This window comes from Chelonia mydas, chromosome 10, assembly GCF_015237465.2.
Source record: "Chelonia mydas isolate rCheMyd1 chromosome 10, rCheMyd1.pri.v2, whole genome shotgun sequence".
NCBI lineage: Eukaryota > Metazoa > Chordata > Testudines > Cheloniidae > Chelonia > Chelonia mydas.
Window position 1 is genome coordinate 19,990,385 of NC_051250.2, and position 13,812 is coordinate 20,004,196.

Genomic DNA, 13,812 nt, shown 5'->3' on the forward strand with positions numbered 1-13,812 from the left:
ATTAGGGCTTTTAAAGCACAGTACACTTTATATAGATGGACTTATCAAAAAATGCTGCAGTTTCAGAATAACTAAACTGTCAAGTTTTCAGAGTTCAGGGATGCACACATGTAACCACAAAACAGAGATGACAAACCTCAAGCAAGTATTTCATGACATCTTCCATGTAGTTTCTTAACGTAAAAAAGTGTCAGGGTCAGGCAGGGTTTAAAGAGGGGGTTTTTTTTAAAAAAGAGAGCAATCTGAGTCGTAGAAACATTCCATGAATGTTCTTAAACTCCAGCCACAGCATGTGAAGTTACATCTTTTCCTGTATTCGCTGCAACCCAAAACAATGTAGCAGTGGCCATTTTATTTTCATTGTCCAAGCTTCAAAGAAATGCAGAAAGTAAGCAAACAACCCAAATGGTGAAAAGTTGAGTTTAATGTTTGTTTTAATAGAAGAGTGACATCTCCAGTTTCTTTATTAGTAAATATAAAGATTTATTATTCTAGACATTTTTAGAATTGGAGAGCTGTACAATATTACTCTAACCACAGTGGTAAAATGGCACTGTTTAACAAATATGCTTTCAAGGCTTATGCTAAGCAATCATTCCTACAGGGTTAATGATTACATCTTTCAGTGTAGAAAAGCCCCCATCCAACTAGTGAAAAATCTCACCTATGTCACCAAAAAAAAAATTTTTTTTAATCTATTCATTCAAGGACTTAATGGTTGGGTGTCTAGAAGAAATCTCTCTCAAAGAAACCCACTTACCAATGAATATGTTTGTATACATGTTGTACTTTAAATTGTATTTCAGGGGATACTTAGTCCCAACTCAGAAAAGCACTCTTGAAAGGGCAAGTGCATATTAAATCTCTCTTTAGGCAAATTTTGCACAAGGCATTAATATACAACCGATTAGCACCAAAAGTAAAAAAGGGGGGCACAATTTTAAGGACCATCTGAAAACAAGAAAATACTGGACTTTAGTAGTAAACATTCACTCCCTTAGGTGAGTAACAGTGCAAACAAATGCACCTCTGACAAAATATTATTTTGAAAAGCATTAAACAATGCTAGTCTGATGTCAGGGACAGCAGGGGATGTGACCAACATGGATTCAGAAAAATGCTTTTTGCAACAAAGTGGCCACACTTGTGGCAAGGCTGTGCTTTTCCAAAACACATCCTTCAGTGTTTACCTCAATGTTAAATCGTTTCAAAATGGACTCTCTCCCATAAGCCTTCTTCAGTCTTTTTATAAAGTCGAGGTTTCCTGTTAGGAAACAGGGAGTCAGCAGGAAAGGGATGCTCTTTTAAAAACATCAGTGTGGATCTAAGGTGGGAAACAAAGTGGGGTGGTTCAGCCAGAGGCGATGTGGAAAGATTCTGAAAAACAAGATGGTGTCATGAGCTATTTCGAACCAGATGAATAAGAACATCGCATGGCTACTGGTGCCTCTAGCTTTAATTTCTGGCCTAGACAAATGCACCCTCCCACCCCCCTTCAGCACAGCACAGAAAAGCTATCAGGGTTGATGGAATGCTAGCACAAAACTTCAGTTACCTGTAATATCTGTTTATCATCCTGGTTCAACCAGAAGTCCACATGTGGGAAAGGCATCCAGAAGTAAGGTCCAATGTGAAGTTGCTCTGTCTTTGCATCATAAATATTAGTCATCTGTAACAGGGAACAGACTTTGAGGGTTTCCCTATTGAAATTGAGCAGCAGTAAGTGAACTGAACCCTCTATCACACTGAGCCAAAGATGCCATGAAGGGAATGAGCTTAGAGCTGGCTTCACAGCTTCTTCCCCCACCCTCTGATATGCAACAAACTGCAGCTCCTGTCCTAGGCCAACAGGCTATTCTTCAGTGTCCCCCTGCTCCTGTCCTGTTCAGCCATCTAACTCTCCTTCACTGCTTGCCTTGTTTCAGCTCCCTTGTCCACCCTGCAAGGCAGGATCCCCACCACTGCTGCCACACTCAATTCTCCCTCCCAACTCTGTCCTGAATTAACCAAACGATTGGACAAAATAGCTGCTCTACACTTATACAAGAGGCTAAATAGCCTTTTTGTGCCAGAATTTTGGGCTCAAGACCTTAAGTGGCAAACCTTAAACTCAGATATTCCAGTTGCTTCTACGCCATAATCCTGGGGATAGTAGAGGGTGTTCCCCTGTTATGGTTTAGTAGGCATGGGTCAAGATCCTGCAAATACTGCCTTGTGTGAGTGTCTTCTTACTGAAGTTGTACGCTTTGGATGAAAGCAGTGTCTTTATGTAGCACACCTGCTTCTGAGAGATCATGTGGACTGAAGAGAGCTGGGTTCAATCCCCAGCTCTGCCACAGACTTCCTGCGTGACTCAGGCAAGTCATTTAGTCTCTGTATCTCAATTCCAGGTCTGTAAAATTGAATTAACACCACTACCCCTCTCTCATTCTTCATCTGCCAGAGCCTGACTGTTCAGCATCTCGCACAGTGGTACTCTGATCTCAGCTGAGGCCTCCAGGAGCTACTGTAATACAAATACTGAACTCTGTCCTTGTTTCCAAAGCGAACACTTGTGTCAGTTTTCCCATCAGGTAGCAGCAGCTGTTGTAGTTCAGATTTTGGCTGGTACGTCCAGTGTTAGTCTCTGGCTACACAACCACAAACTGGCAGTATTTTATCATCATCAGAGTAACTTCTCCTTAAGGAGTAACTATTAGTTTCTGACACAGACAAAAACATATCAGGAGTATTTTTCTCTTAAGATTTGTTCCCCGCCCCACCAACATATATATTTGTTTTCACTCACTGGTGCTCCTGTTAACATATGGGCTGAACGCAAATCTTCATCTGGTCCCTTATCTGGAAAAGTTGCATGGAAAATCTCTGCTGTTTTAACATTCACAGCTGGGGAGAAAATGGTTTGAATAAAACACAGTTAACCAGCTAATGATGACATTTAAAATGTCCATCCCCCAACAAGCACTGCATTCCAGACCAACAGCGCTCTTTGGCACAACAAAGGTGAATTTCAGAACCTATCAGACACAAATATCAAAGACTACGATAGAGAAACATGTCTGGTAAGTTTCACTTTCTGGTTCGCTTTTATTTTCACAGTGCTCTTTGGTTGGGTTTCTGGCAGCCCAGAGGAAAGTTTAAAGGAATATGGTCAATTTGAAGATACAATTTTTATCCAAAAATTGTATTCCTATAGTGGTATAAAGATTACTGAAACTGAAAGTAGTCAGGAAAAAAAAAAAAGAACAAAATCAACTAAACCCATCAGAAAGAAGTTGGACTCCAAACAGAAAAGGCAAAGGAATGAGCAGTCTAGTTCACTGCAGGCCAATAGTTCAGCTAAATGCCATGAAATAAACCTTCGAGCTCTGTGATCTCAATAAAAAGAAAAAATATATCCATGCTCCTGACCAAGAAGACCCTTTCCAAATGCATTTCCCAAGCAGCAGTACATCTTCAGTGTCTAGCAAAGCCAGTCTCTGAGTGGTATTAACAGCAGCCCTGTCCTACCAATGTTAGCATCAGAGCTACACTGATCTGTGCACCATGGTATTTTGTATCTCCTATATTAGCCTTGGCTGGCAAAGGTGTTACCTTTGCAAGTCTCAACAGCAACCACTTTAGAACAGTATACAAGATGCATTATACTCACCTATTCCATAAATGACTGGAAAATGATTGTCCTTTTCCTCCCTATCATTTAATTCTGTTTCAAAAAGAACGAATACGTCAAATAATCCAGCCATTGTCAGCATGTTTATTTCCAAGCACCATTAGTTTAGCTTTAGTCAGGGAGGTGCCCAGACCTTACCAAAAAAAAAAAAAAAAGAGAATTGTGGGACATGTATAAAGCAGCCACAAGGGAACTGAAGACTTGAGTTCATATCCTTGTTTAACTCAAGTGAAATGAATCTATTTATGTTTTTATACCATGTCTATTATCATGGTATACAGGACAAATTCAGACACAGTCAGGGTAGTTCCATCTCAGAAGAATGGCAACTGCTTATGCCAGTTCTGAATTAATCCTTATCTTTGGTGGACATTTATCCACACCATGACTGGCTCTAGCCAAAGCTATTAACCCCTCAATTTCACATGCAATAGTTTTACAAAAACACACAGCTGTAATGATGCCATGTTTCAAAGGTTTAAGCTACAGCCAGCGTTCTCACTGAAAATGAGGAGATATCAAAAATAATCAGACTTGAATTGGCTACGATGGAGGAAAAAGGAAACCAAAGAAAAGGATGATAAAAACATTTATTTGGGGCAAGTGTTTTCTAGCCATCCAGGCTCCTGCACACTTCATTCATCTGTCTGCTGCAATACTGACTAAACAAACACATTAAATGCAGGCGGAAAGTCTAGTGCTGTTAACTGATCCTAGATGGGTTTAGATTTCCTTCCCAGCAGAAACACAAAAGTCTTCAATTTGGAGCGCTCACAGGACCACATGGGTGAAATACTTCAGCTATTTCCACAGCTCCTATTAGCAACTGCAAGTTACCATAGCACGTCTGGGAAGAGAAGCCCTAACCTAGCCATTGCCCTACCTGTGGTGTGCTGTGGTAAATCACTACTTCCAGGATACCAACTCTGGAGTAATCAGTATGTGACAGCAAACAACACTGTAGGCAATAAGCCCTCCTGTGCCTAGAGCTCACAGACTCAAAGCTCACAGGCCAGATCAAGGGTTGTGTCTCCTCAAATGAAGAGCCTCACATTTATTTCAGGTTTCAGAGTAACAGCTGTGTTAGTCTGTATTCGCAAAAAGAAAAGGAGTACTTGTGGCACCTTAGAGACTAACCAATTTATTTGAGCATAAGCTTTCGTTTGCTACAGCTTACTTCATCGGATGCATACTGTGGAAAGTACAGAAGATCTTTTTATACACACAAACCGTGAAAAAACGGGTGTTTACCACTACAAAAGGTTTTCTCTCCCCCACCCCACTCTCCTGCTGGTAATAGCTTGTAAGGAGAGTGATCACTCTCCTTACAAGCTATTACCAGCAGGAGAGTGGGGTGGGGGAGAGAAAACCTTTTGTAGTGGTAAACACCCGTTTTTTCACGGTTTGTGTGTATAAAAAGATCTTCTGTACTGTCCACAGTATGCATCCGATGAAGTAAGCTGTAGCAAACGAAAGCTTATGCTCAAATAAATTGGTTAGTCTCTAAGGTGCCACAAGTACTCCTTTACATTTATTTCAAACACTAAACATACTTTTACAAAAGGGAAAACATTAAAACTCTTACCTGTCACACAGAAGGTCACTATATGGACATCATCTTGCTGGAGATCAAATGCTCCTACAGCAACAACAGTAGCAGCAAGGTATAAAACTGACTTATGTCAAGGCATGTGCTGCATATAAACTATGGGGTATATTAATACTATGCACTGCAGATTAGATGTGAGGCCCTCATTACTAGCAGGAAATCTCCCACTCCATTGTTCTTGACACAGATCATGGACCAGTGTTTGTTTTCCAGATATGTCTCAATATCTTGCTCTTACAAAATAAAGAGAAAGCTACTCTATATAACAGTAATTTACACAACTGGCCACAGGCAAGGGCAGAAAGTTGTTAAAGAGAAAGCCTTGTTCTATCAACATTTTATTCCTTTTACAAGCATTCGGTTAAGGTAGCTCTGGCATTGTGATCTCAGGTTTAGTTTGTTACACATTTATTGGGGTACATTCATTAGTAATACCCATTTTATATATGGGGAAATATAGGTAGAGAGAGAAGAGACTTGCCCAAGATCATACAGCATGTCATATATATATATAGGGAGAGATATAGATATATATTTTACACACACACACACACACACACACACACACACACACAGAGTACATGTGTAAATCATCTCACTGCACCACCCCCATGTATAAACACATGACGCACTTCAAATTCCCAAGTGGAGCAAAACTCAAATCCAAGATTTTTTCTACTGTATAATTGAGGATTAAGATTTTACACACACACACTTGGCCCAAATCCAGCCAGAATTCTAATTTTTGGACATGAGAATGCAAAAAATGTGAACTTACTAAGAAGCTGATTAGTAAGTTTTTGTGATAACTGCCTATCATCATTGAAACCTCCGACTAGGTGAACTTCCAGCCTAACAAATAGAGATGGAATAACAAGAAACAGCAATTAAAAAGGCATCCCAAAGTGAATAGCTATTCAATACCATCCTCAGCCCACACCATACAGTGATCATTAGAGAAGGCTCATTTATTACAGTCACATGTGCCAGTTGATTGTGTATTATCTCATGACCTAATGTGAGTAACCTCTTTGTTCTGGACATTATAGGGAATATCAGCTGAGCAGCACAAACTAAGGACTTGAATCTGAGAGGCAGTGAACATGGGCAGTTGCCACTGAGCTTGATGGGATTTATAGGTGCTCAGCTCCTCACTGGACTGGACCTTAAATTACAAAGCTATGTTTTAAGCTTCACAACAAAGATCAATTAAATGTACTCCAATGACTTCCTTACAACCCACTCAAACCTTAAGATGGGGTCTTTGTGAGACGTCTGTGTAAATATGGCTCCTCTTTCATTCTATAGGTCTGTTTTCTGTGGCCAAGCTTTTCTAAAGTGACTAGTGATTTTCAGGTATCCAACTTCAGACACCGTAAAGGGACCCAATTCTTAGAAAGTGCTGAGTAGTCACCAGCTGAAAATCAGGCCCCTTTAAGGTGTTTCAAGCAAGATACTCAAAAGCAACAGGCTTTTGAAAGTCTTAGACCAGGTATATTCAGCGTTGTATCTGCCAGCTTTACCAAGTTTTGTCTCTACAGGTCTAACAGGAGTAAACACGATCAAAAGGAATTGAGCTGGATTCTTTTCTGGCTCCCACAACGGCAACAGAATTTATAACTAAATTCTGACTCAGAATCTTTATTGTTTTATGTGCAAGCCAGAAACTTCCAGATTAACTCAGATCCCAGGATGAGTTTACAGGACCAACAGTTTTAAAAAAAGCAAAAATTCATTTGTGAAACTAAGCACATTTGAGATGGAAATCGCTGAGACCCAATAAACATGGACCCTCACAATGGCAGTTTTACAGAGACACTATTCAAAGCAGCATCACGCTTTAAATTAAAACCCTGCTAAGAGAACTACAAAAATAATATATACATACAAACGTTGAGGGGGCTGAGTAAATCAAGAACAAGAAAAGCTACTAAATCTGTAAATGCCAGTAGGCAAAAAAAATATCACTGTGGAAACAGTACCTTGTTGAGATGTATTTTCCTGCCCTGGCTCAGCACACCGCTAATTCTTTATCTGAGCCCCAAACGATCACATTTAGAATTTCTCACCTTACACACAACAGTGACCCTTGTGAAATACCATACACAAGACATAATATAGCAGTGCCAACCTTCCACATTCTGTGTCATTAGAGAACGATTTTACTGCACTCATAATCAGCGACACCTCGGCTTGCGTGTTTGATCCATCACAGTGTGTCAAGCAGGTAGCCCCACTCCCTGGAAGGCAGGCAATAAGAAAACATTTACCTGACCACAGCTCCATACAACAGCAACAAAAACTCTGTCATTCTGTAGAGCAGCTAATACAAATGGATAAACCACATCCAGATTTTACAGGAGGAGGAACTGACACTAAGAGAGATTAAGTGACTTGTCTGATATCACACAAATTCAGTGTAGTCAGGAACAGAACCTCAGTCTCCTGATTCCCAGTATCCTGCTGAAACCACTAGGTCCCCTGTGCTGCCTTCATAAGAGCCAGGGACTGAGTCCTCCAGTCCCATCTCAGTCACTAAGGACTTGTCTACACTTGAAACACTACTCAGCTGTGCTGCTGCAGCACTTCAGTGTAGACACTACCTACACCAGCAGTTCTCAGGCTGTGGGGCGGGACCCCAAAGTGGGTCCCCAGGGCTGGCTTAGACGCGCTGGGGCCCAGGGCTGAAGCCGAAGCCTGAGGGTTTCAGCGCTGCATGTTGGGCTTCAGCTTTGCGCCCTCCTCCTTCCCCCCCCGGGTCAGTGGGGCTCGGGCGGGCTCAAGCTTCGGTCCCCCGGCCTGTGGCCGTGTAGTAATTTTTATTGTCAAAAAGGGGGGTCGGGGTGCAATGCAGTTTGAGAACCCCGACCTATACCAACAGGAGTGGTTCTTCCGTCAGCATATGTAATCCACCTCCCCAAGAGACAGTAGCTAGGTCAATGGAAAAATTCTTCTGCGGACGTAGTGCTATCTACACAGGGACTTCGGTCGGCTTAACTTCGTTGCACAAGGGGGTGGATTTTTCAATCTAAATCTGGATCGATTTAAATTCTTTAGTGTAGACAGGCCCTGAGTGACTGTAAGACACTAGACAAGTCACTTACTTAACCAAAAAAAACCAGACTCCTGCAGTCTAAAGGTTAGGTGAACACGCAGCTCTAGTGTACTGCCGAAGGTAATGCAGGCTGGTAATAGCAAGATCTGTTTCTTAAAACATGACCCATGCAAACTAGACTCGATGAATTAGAACACCCAGTGCAAGCTCAATACACCAAATGTGGAAATTCCATATGAAATAACAGTTACTACACAGCCATTACTTGAGAAACATGCATCTCATGGTCCAGGTTTCCTCTATGATACCTGTATGTCTGAGCACCACCAGGTGGCAGGTAGTTGCATCATCAGACCCAAGAATGGACACGGAACCTGTTTTAAAGGAGAGAAATATGGTAAGAATTTTGTCGTCATGCCTGTGGCTTCAATATCTAACATTATTGCATCCCCACATACCATCTTTAGGGGTGGTCACTGCAAACTCTCTTTGTTGGATATACAGAAGTCCTTTGGGTCCCACTGTTTGAGCTGGTTGGCCTCTTAGAACTCTTGTTTTCTCCTGTAAATAAATTGCACTCAGGCTAAAATGGTTGAAGGAACAGGTACAGCAAGAATGGACACTAACCCACCCAGGCCTATGGAAAACAAAACGAAATTAGGTGGCAGTTCAGGGAAGACCATGAGTTCTAAGGTTGACCATAAATACTTATATTTCATGTTTCAGAGTAACAGCCGTGTTAGTCTGTATTCGCAAAAAGAAAAGGAGTACTTGTGGCACCTTAGAGACTAACCAATTTATTTGAGCATGAGCTTTCGTGAGCTACAGCTCACTTCATGGTATTTTACATCTTCAATAACGAAGGCGGAGGCCAAAGACTAGGAACATGGATTGGATATCAGCGGACCTGAGAGTGACTGGTTTCCACAACAGCCAAGCGTACAATCATGAGTTTTGGAAGAAGGCTATAAAAGTCACTTCCCAAAGAGGGAAGTGGCAAGAAAGAAGAAGAGTGTTTACATCCTCAAGGCTCTTTCCAAACATTAACCAGTTAATCTTCACATCAACCCAGAGACAGTCATCCCCACTTTAAAAATGGACAGACAGAAAAAGAAAGAGACTTGACCCAGGCCATCATCAATCAGCACAAGAGCTGAACTCAGCAGTTTCTGACTCCTAGTTTTGTGCTCAGTCTACTGCTATGACTAGAACAGTTAAATATTTAAGTCAGACCTATTAGTTTCCCTATAGTTATTGTCTTGGATGCTTTTAAGAGAAATTCACAAAGGATATTTTTTGAAGACTTGACTGTGATAATCTTACACACAGACACCAAATAGCATGATACAACATGAGTAGTCCAGCTAAAGTCAAAAAGGCTCCTTATGGAAGAAGGTACTGTTCAGGGTGAGCAAGGTAATCACAATCTAGAGCTAAAATACCAGAAGATATGAACAAAATAATCAACTTGATTTCTTGTAAGTTGTTTTTATTTGATGATTTCATTCATTATAAATCTTTATTATTATTATTATTATATTAGTACTAAATAATTAACATACATAAGCCTCCTATTTGGAGAATGAACCAAAGTCTATTGTACCAGCAAACCCTGGATTGCTCAAATGACTCTGGGTCTCCCCATTAGTATTTGTCTTGGAAGTAGGAGTACAAACACTATGTTCATTTCTTTAGCTAGTAAGAAATTGCTCCCGCTGGCTTGAATGCAGTAGAGGGATAGATTCTAAGTGATATTTGCTTATCTACGCTCCACAAAACATTACATAACCCTCCTTCCCATAAACCAAACTGTTACTGAGTACTCTATTTCCTGAAGCTGACCACACACATCATTCAACACTGATTTATTTTAATACCCAATCACAAACTTGAGTCTGTTTTGTTCTAGCAATGTCTAAGACTAGCTATGCATAGCCTGATTTGGGAGCTGCAAGGGCTTAGTACCTGTGAGAATCTAGCCAGAAACTTTATTATAGGGTATGGATTTGAGGATTCAATGGGGGTTTTCCATTTCTAGTGGCTATAACATGATAGCATTCTCTAGTATGAGAAGGGGGGAAAAAATGCACTTGGGCTTTTTGCTTCTTGATGGTGCATAAAGACCCCCCTCCAATACCCACAGCCCGACACCTGTGCCCCTGCACTGCCCATGCCAGAGCTTCTGGGCCCCCAAGAACACCATATGCCAGGATGTCCATGCCTCCAACATGTGGGCACCGCATCAGGGCTTCTGCCCTCCGAGCCAGCACCCCACACTGGGGTGGGCACGTCTCCAACACTGAAGAGCACCCTATGCCAGAGAGACAAGGTCTGGCCTGAGCGCTGGTTTCTCTCACCAACAGAAGTTGGTCCAGTAAAAGATGTTACCTCTCCCATGCTTTCTCTATAATATCCTGGGACCCACATGGCTACAACACTGCATGTACCCTGTGCCAGGGCATTTAGCCCACTGAAAGCGCCAAACAGAGGTGTACAGACCCCCATACTACTTGATAACTTGCCTGTGACACTGGTAAACTCCCCTTCTCCACCAGTTAGAGCCAACAGGCTCTGGACTTCTCATTGGAGGAGAGGGGGCCTCCCCGTCCAAAGACTGCTCCGCCCCGCCCAGCTTGGGAGCTGGCACAAACCTACTCCCTCCAGCTGGGCACTGCAGCCTCCCTGGCTGGAATCCGACAACCCTCCTGCCTCCCTGCTGGGGATGCCCTTCCTTCCCTGCAACCCTGCCAGAGCAGCCCCCGCCCCCTTACCTCCAGGTGCGGGTAGGTGCGGACCACCTCCCCCGGGGGCTGGGCCAGGTCGATCCGCTCCCCGTTAATCAGCAGAGGCATCTCTGTGGAGCGCCTCTTCCTGAGGCTGCTGGGCGGACTACTTCCGATAGCAGCCAGCTGGGAGGGGAGGCTGCATGGGTTGACATCGCAAGGGGTTCTGGGAGATGTAGTCCGGATGGGGAAGCCTGGTTTGGAGTTGAATAGTTCCGTGCAAACAGCCTGGAGTGTCTGCTGCAGGAGCCTGCAAACCTGACTTCAGCTAAGGGCGAGGAAAGAAAAAGATACTGATGCACGTTAGACCACCTCACCCCCACTCCCAAGCGAGCAGCATAAGTGCTCTCCCCTCTTAAAATGAAACTTGCAATCCCAGAAAGGATTGAAGAAATGTGTGATTCACAGCCAGGACAAGTGCAATAGATCTGTCTGAATTTCCACCTCCAGGACAGGGACTACTGAACTCCAGAAGGGCTGTATTTAAAATAAACTAAACTATCTCTAATGGAAACTACAGGGGAGATTTTAGGCAGGCAGCATATAATGACCCATCATGGAATCTCCCCACGACAATAGGCTTTAGTTCTCATGAAGAGTACCATCAATTACACAAACAGGGCACAAATACTCATCAGACCAAATTTTCAGCAGGCCAGCAAAAAGAGGCCCACTGAACGTGTTGTCCCAGCCATTGGTACATGTAAAAATCCTGTCTTTAGATAAGAGGCGGCAGTAAGATATACTCGAACATACAGATTTTCTCTCCTCACATCCACACATTTTGTGGGTAATTAGATCCATGCTGAAAATTTAGCACATCATGTCAAATTAAGAGTATCATACCTTAAAAGCAGGAAATAATTAATTGCTTGGGGCACATTCAGAAATATTTATTTAAAACTCGGTACTTTCAATCAGCCCCCACTTCCTATGCACTGGCTTGGTATCTGCAGCACTCACATCACAACCCTCACTTCCCATGGCCCAAGTCAGACCTTGTACCTGCTGGGAAGTGATACTGTGGTTTGACATATATCGCATTATTTCATTTAACTCTTAAACAAATCTGCTTTTTCTCTCCTCACAAAAGCCAGCGGAATCAGACTTAATTACTAAAATATGAGTTGCACTGGAAGGGTCCCTCAAATGGTCATCAGCAAATTGAAGTGAAGGAAATGTTGGGATGAAATCAGCCCTCTCTGGATACTACTACAAATCTCTGGCAGAGATTACTTATAACTAGCTCTCATAAAAATATTTTTCTTAGAGGCATTTTTTGCTTTTGACTCCACTAAATGTAATGTATTTTTAAATTAATTTCCCAGAGATACATATCCCCAAAACTGACCTCCTTCTCAAAAGACACACACAGAAAAGTCATATGGCACATGATAAGCACTGGACTATATATATTGCTAGTTAGACCTGAATGGAAAATTTAAAGATGCTGGGAGAAAAACTAGACTCCCCCTTTCATTTTCCAGCCAGCTGTATTCTCACTATAATTTTGCCCAGCAAAGTATAAACACTTCTAGCAAAAACGAGGAGTCCAGTAGCACCTTAAAGACTAACAGATTTGGGCATAAGCTTTCGTGGGTAAAAAACCACTTCTTCAGGTGCAACTGAAGAAATGGTTTTTTACCCATGAAAGCTTATGCCCAAATAAATCTGTTAGTCTTTAAGGTGCTACCGGATTCCTTGTTGTTTTTGTGGATACAGACTAACACGGCTACCCTCTGATACTTGACTTCTAGCAAAGTGCAGCTTAACAAGCTTGTTAGCTAAGTGTTGTTGCCTCCTTTTGTTATGGTTATAAAAGCACTTTTGCTTAAAATGGGAAAAAGAAGCAAAGAGAATGCAGTGTCCATTTTCTTTGTGATCATACATAGCTCAAATCAGGGGATTTGTCACAGACTAAGACACAAACATTGTGGGAGCCCCTTGTTAAAATATTGCTTACACAGAAGATCTCTAACAACCTGAAAGGTCTGGTGTTGATTGTTTTACTAGCTAGGATGGGGTGACCAACCTGAGCCTGAGAAGGAACCAGAATTTACCAATATACATTGTCAAAGAGCCACAGTAATACGTCAGCAGTCCTCCATCAGCTCCCCACTCCCTGCCCACCAGCAGTTCCGCCGATCAGCGCCTACACCTCCCTCCCCGCACCTCCTGATCAGCTGTTTCATGGTGTGCAGGAAGCTCGGAGGAGAAGAGGGAGGAGCGAGGGCATGGCAGGCTCAGGGGAGGGGGTGGAGGTGGGGTGGAGTGGGGGCAGGGCCTGTGACAGAGCCAGGGGTTGAGCAGTGAGCACCCCCCAACACATTGGAAAGTTGGCATCCGTAGCTCCAGCCCTGGAGTCGGTGCCTATACAAGGAGCTGCATGTGGCTCCAGAGCCACAGGTTGGCCACCCCTGAGCTAGGACAACTGAATACGTGCTCATTTTTTAACATTACAATTTTCAAGATGTCCCAAAACATGGATCTAGATACAAAGCAAATCTTTTTCTAGAGCGAATAAAAAATTTTTTAAAAAATCGCGCATGCAAATCCCCAGATCACATACAAGATATGCCAACGTTAGCCAGAAGGAAAAACTGGCACTATGTTTTGGAAAAAAGTCTTATATCTGAGTTCACCCAACATGATGACAAAGCCATTGGTGTCATGGGGAAGAATGCAAAGTTTT

The 13,812-nt window shown here is 42.5% G+C and overlaps 1 protein-coding gene across 2 annotated transcripts; it reads right to left on the minus strand.

Moving 5' to 3' along the window:
* Window positions 1–406: 406 nt before the first annotated feature.
* NTAN1 (N-terminal asparagine amidase) lies at window positions 407–13,750 on the minus strand. Of its 2 annotated transcripts, XM_007058160.4 has the most exons (10): window positions 11,109–13,750; window positions 8,796–8,898; window positions 8,646–8,711; window positions 7,414–7,522; window positions 6,061–6,134; window positions 5,259–5,312; window positions 3,653–3,706; window positions 2,789–2,886; window positions 1,556–1,669; window positions 407–1,377 (listed from the first exon to the last, which is right to left on the minus strand). In XM_007058160.4, the coding sequence occupies exons 1-10, from the start codon at window positions 11,187–11,189 to the stop codon at window positions 1,198–1,200; spliced, it is 933 nt and encodes a 310-aa protein (XP_007058222.2). In that variant the 5' UTR covers window positions 11,190–13,750; the 3' UTR covers window positions 407–1,197. The 2 variants fall into 2 exon arrangements, with proteins under 2 accessions (XP_007058222.2, XP_037766688.1); XM_037910760.2 differs by lacking the exon at window positions 3,653–3,706 and having other exon boundaries at window positions 11,109–13,253.
* Window positions 13,751–13,812: the final 62 nt, after the last annotated feature.

What these genes read in the sequence shown, in the direction of transcription:
- NTAN1 (XM_007058160.4), bottom strand. Translation starts at nt 11,189, where the DNA reads ATGCCTCTGCTGATTAACGGGGAGCGGATCGACCTGGCCCAGCCCCCG. An exon ending in GGTGGTGCTCAGACATACAG is followed by an intron (nt 7,523 to 8,645) that starts GTATCATAGAGG and finishes CCTGCCTTCCAG; the next exon opens with GGAGTGGGGCTACCTGCTTG. An exon ending in TCCAGTCATTTATGGAATAG is followed by an intron (nt 2,887 to 3,652) that starts GTGAGTATAATG and finishes TTTTCTCCCCAG; the next exon opens with CTGTGAATGTTAAAACAGCA.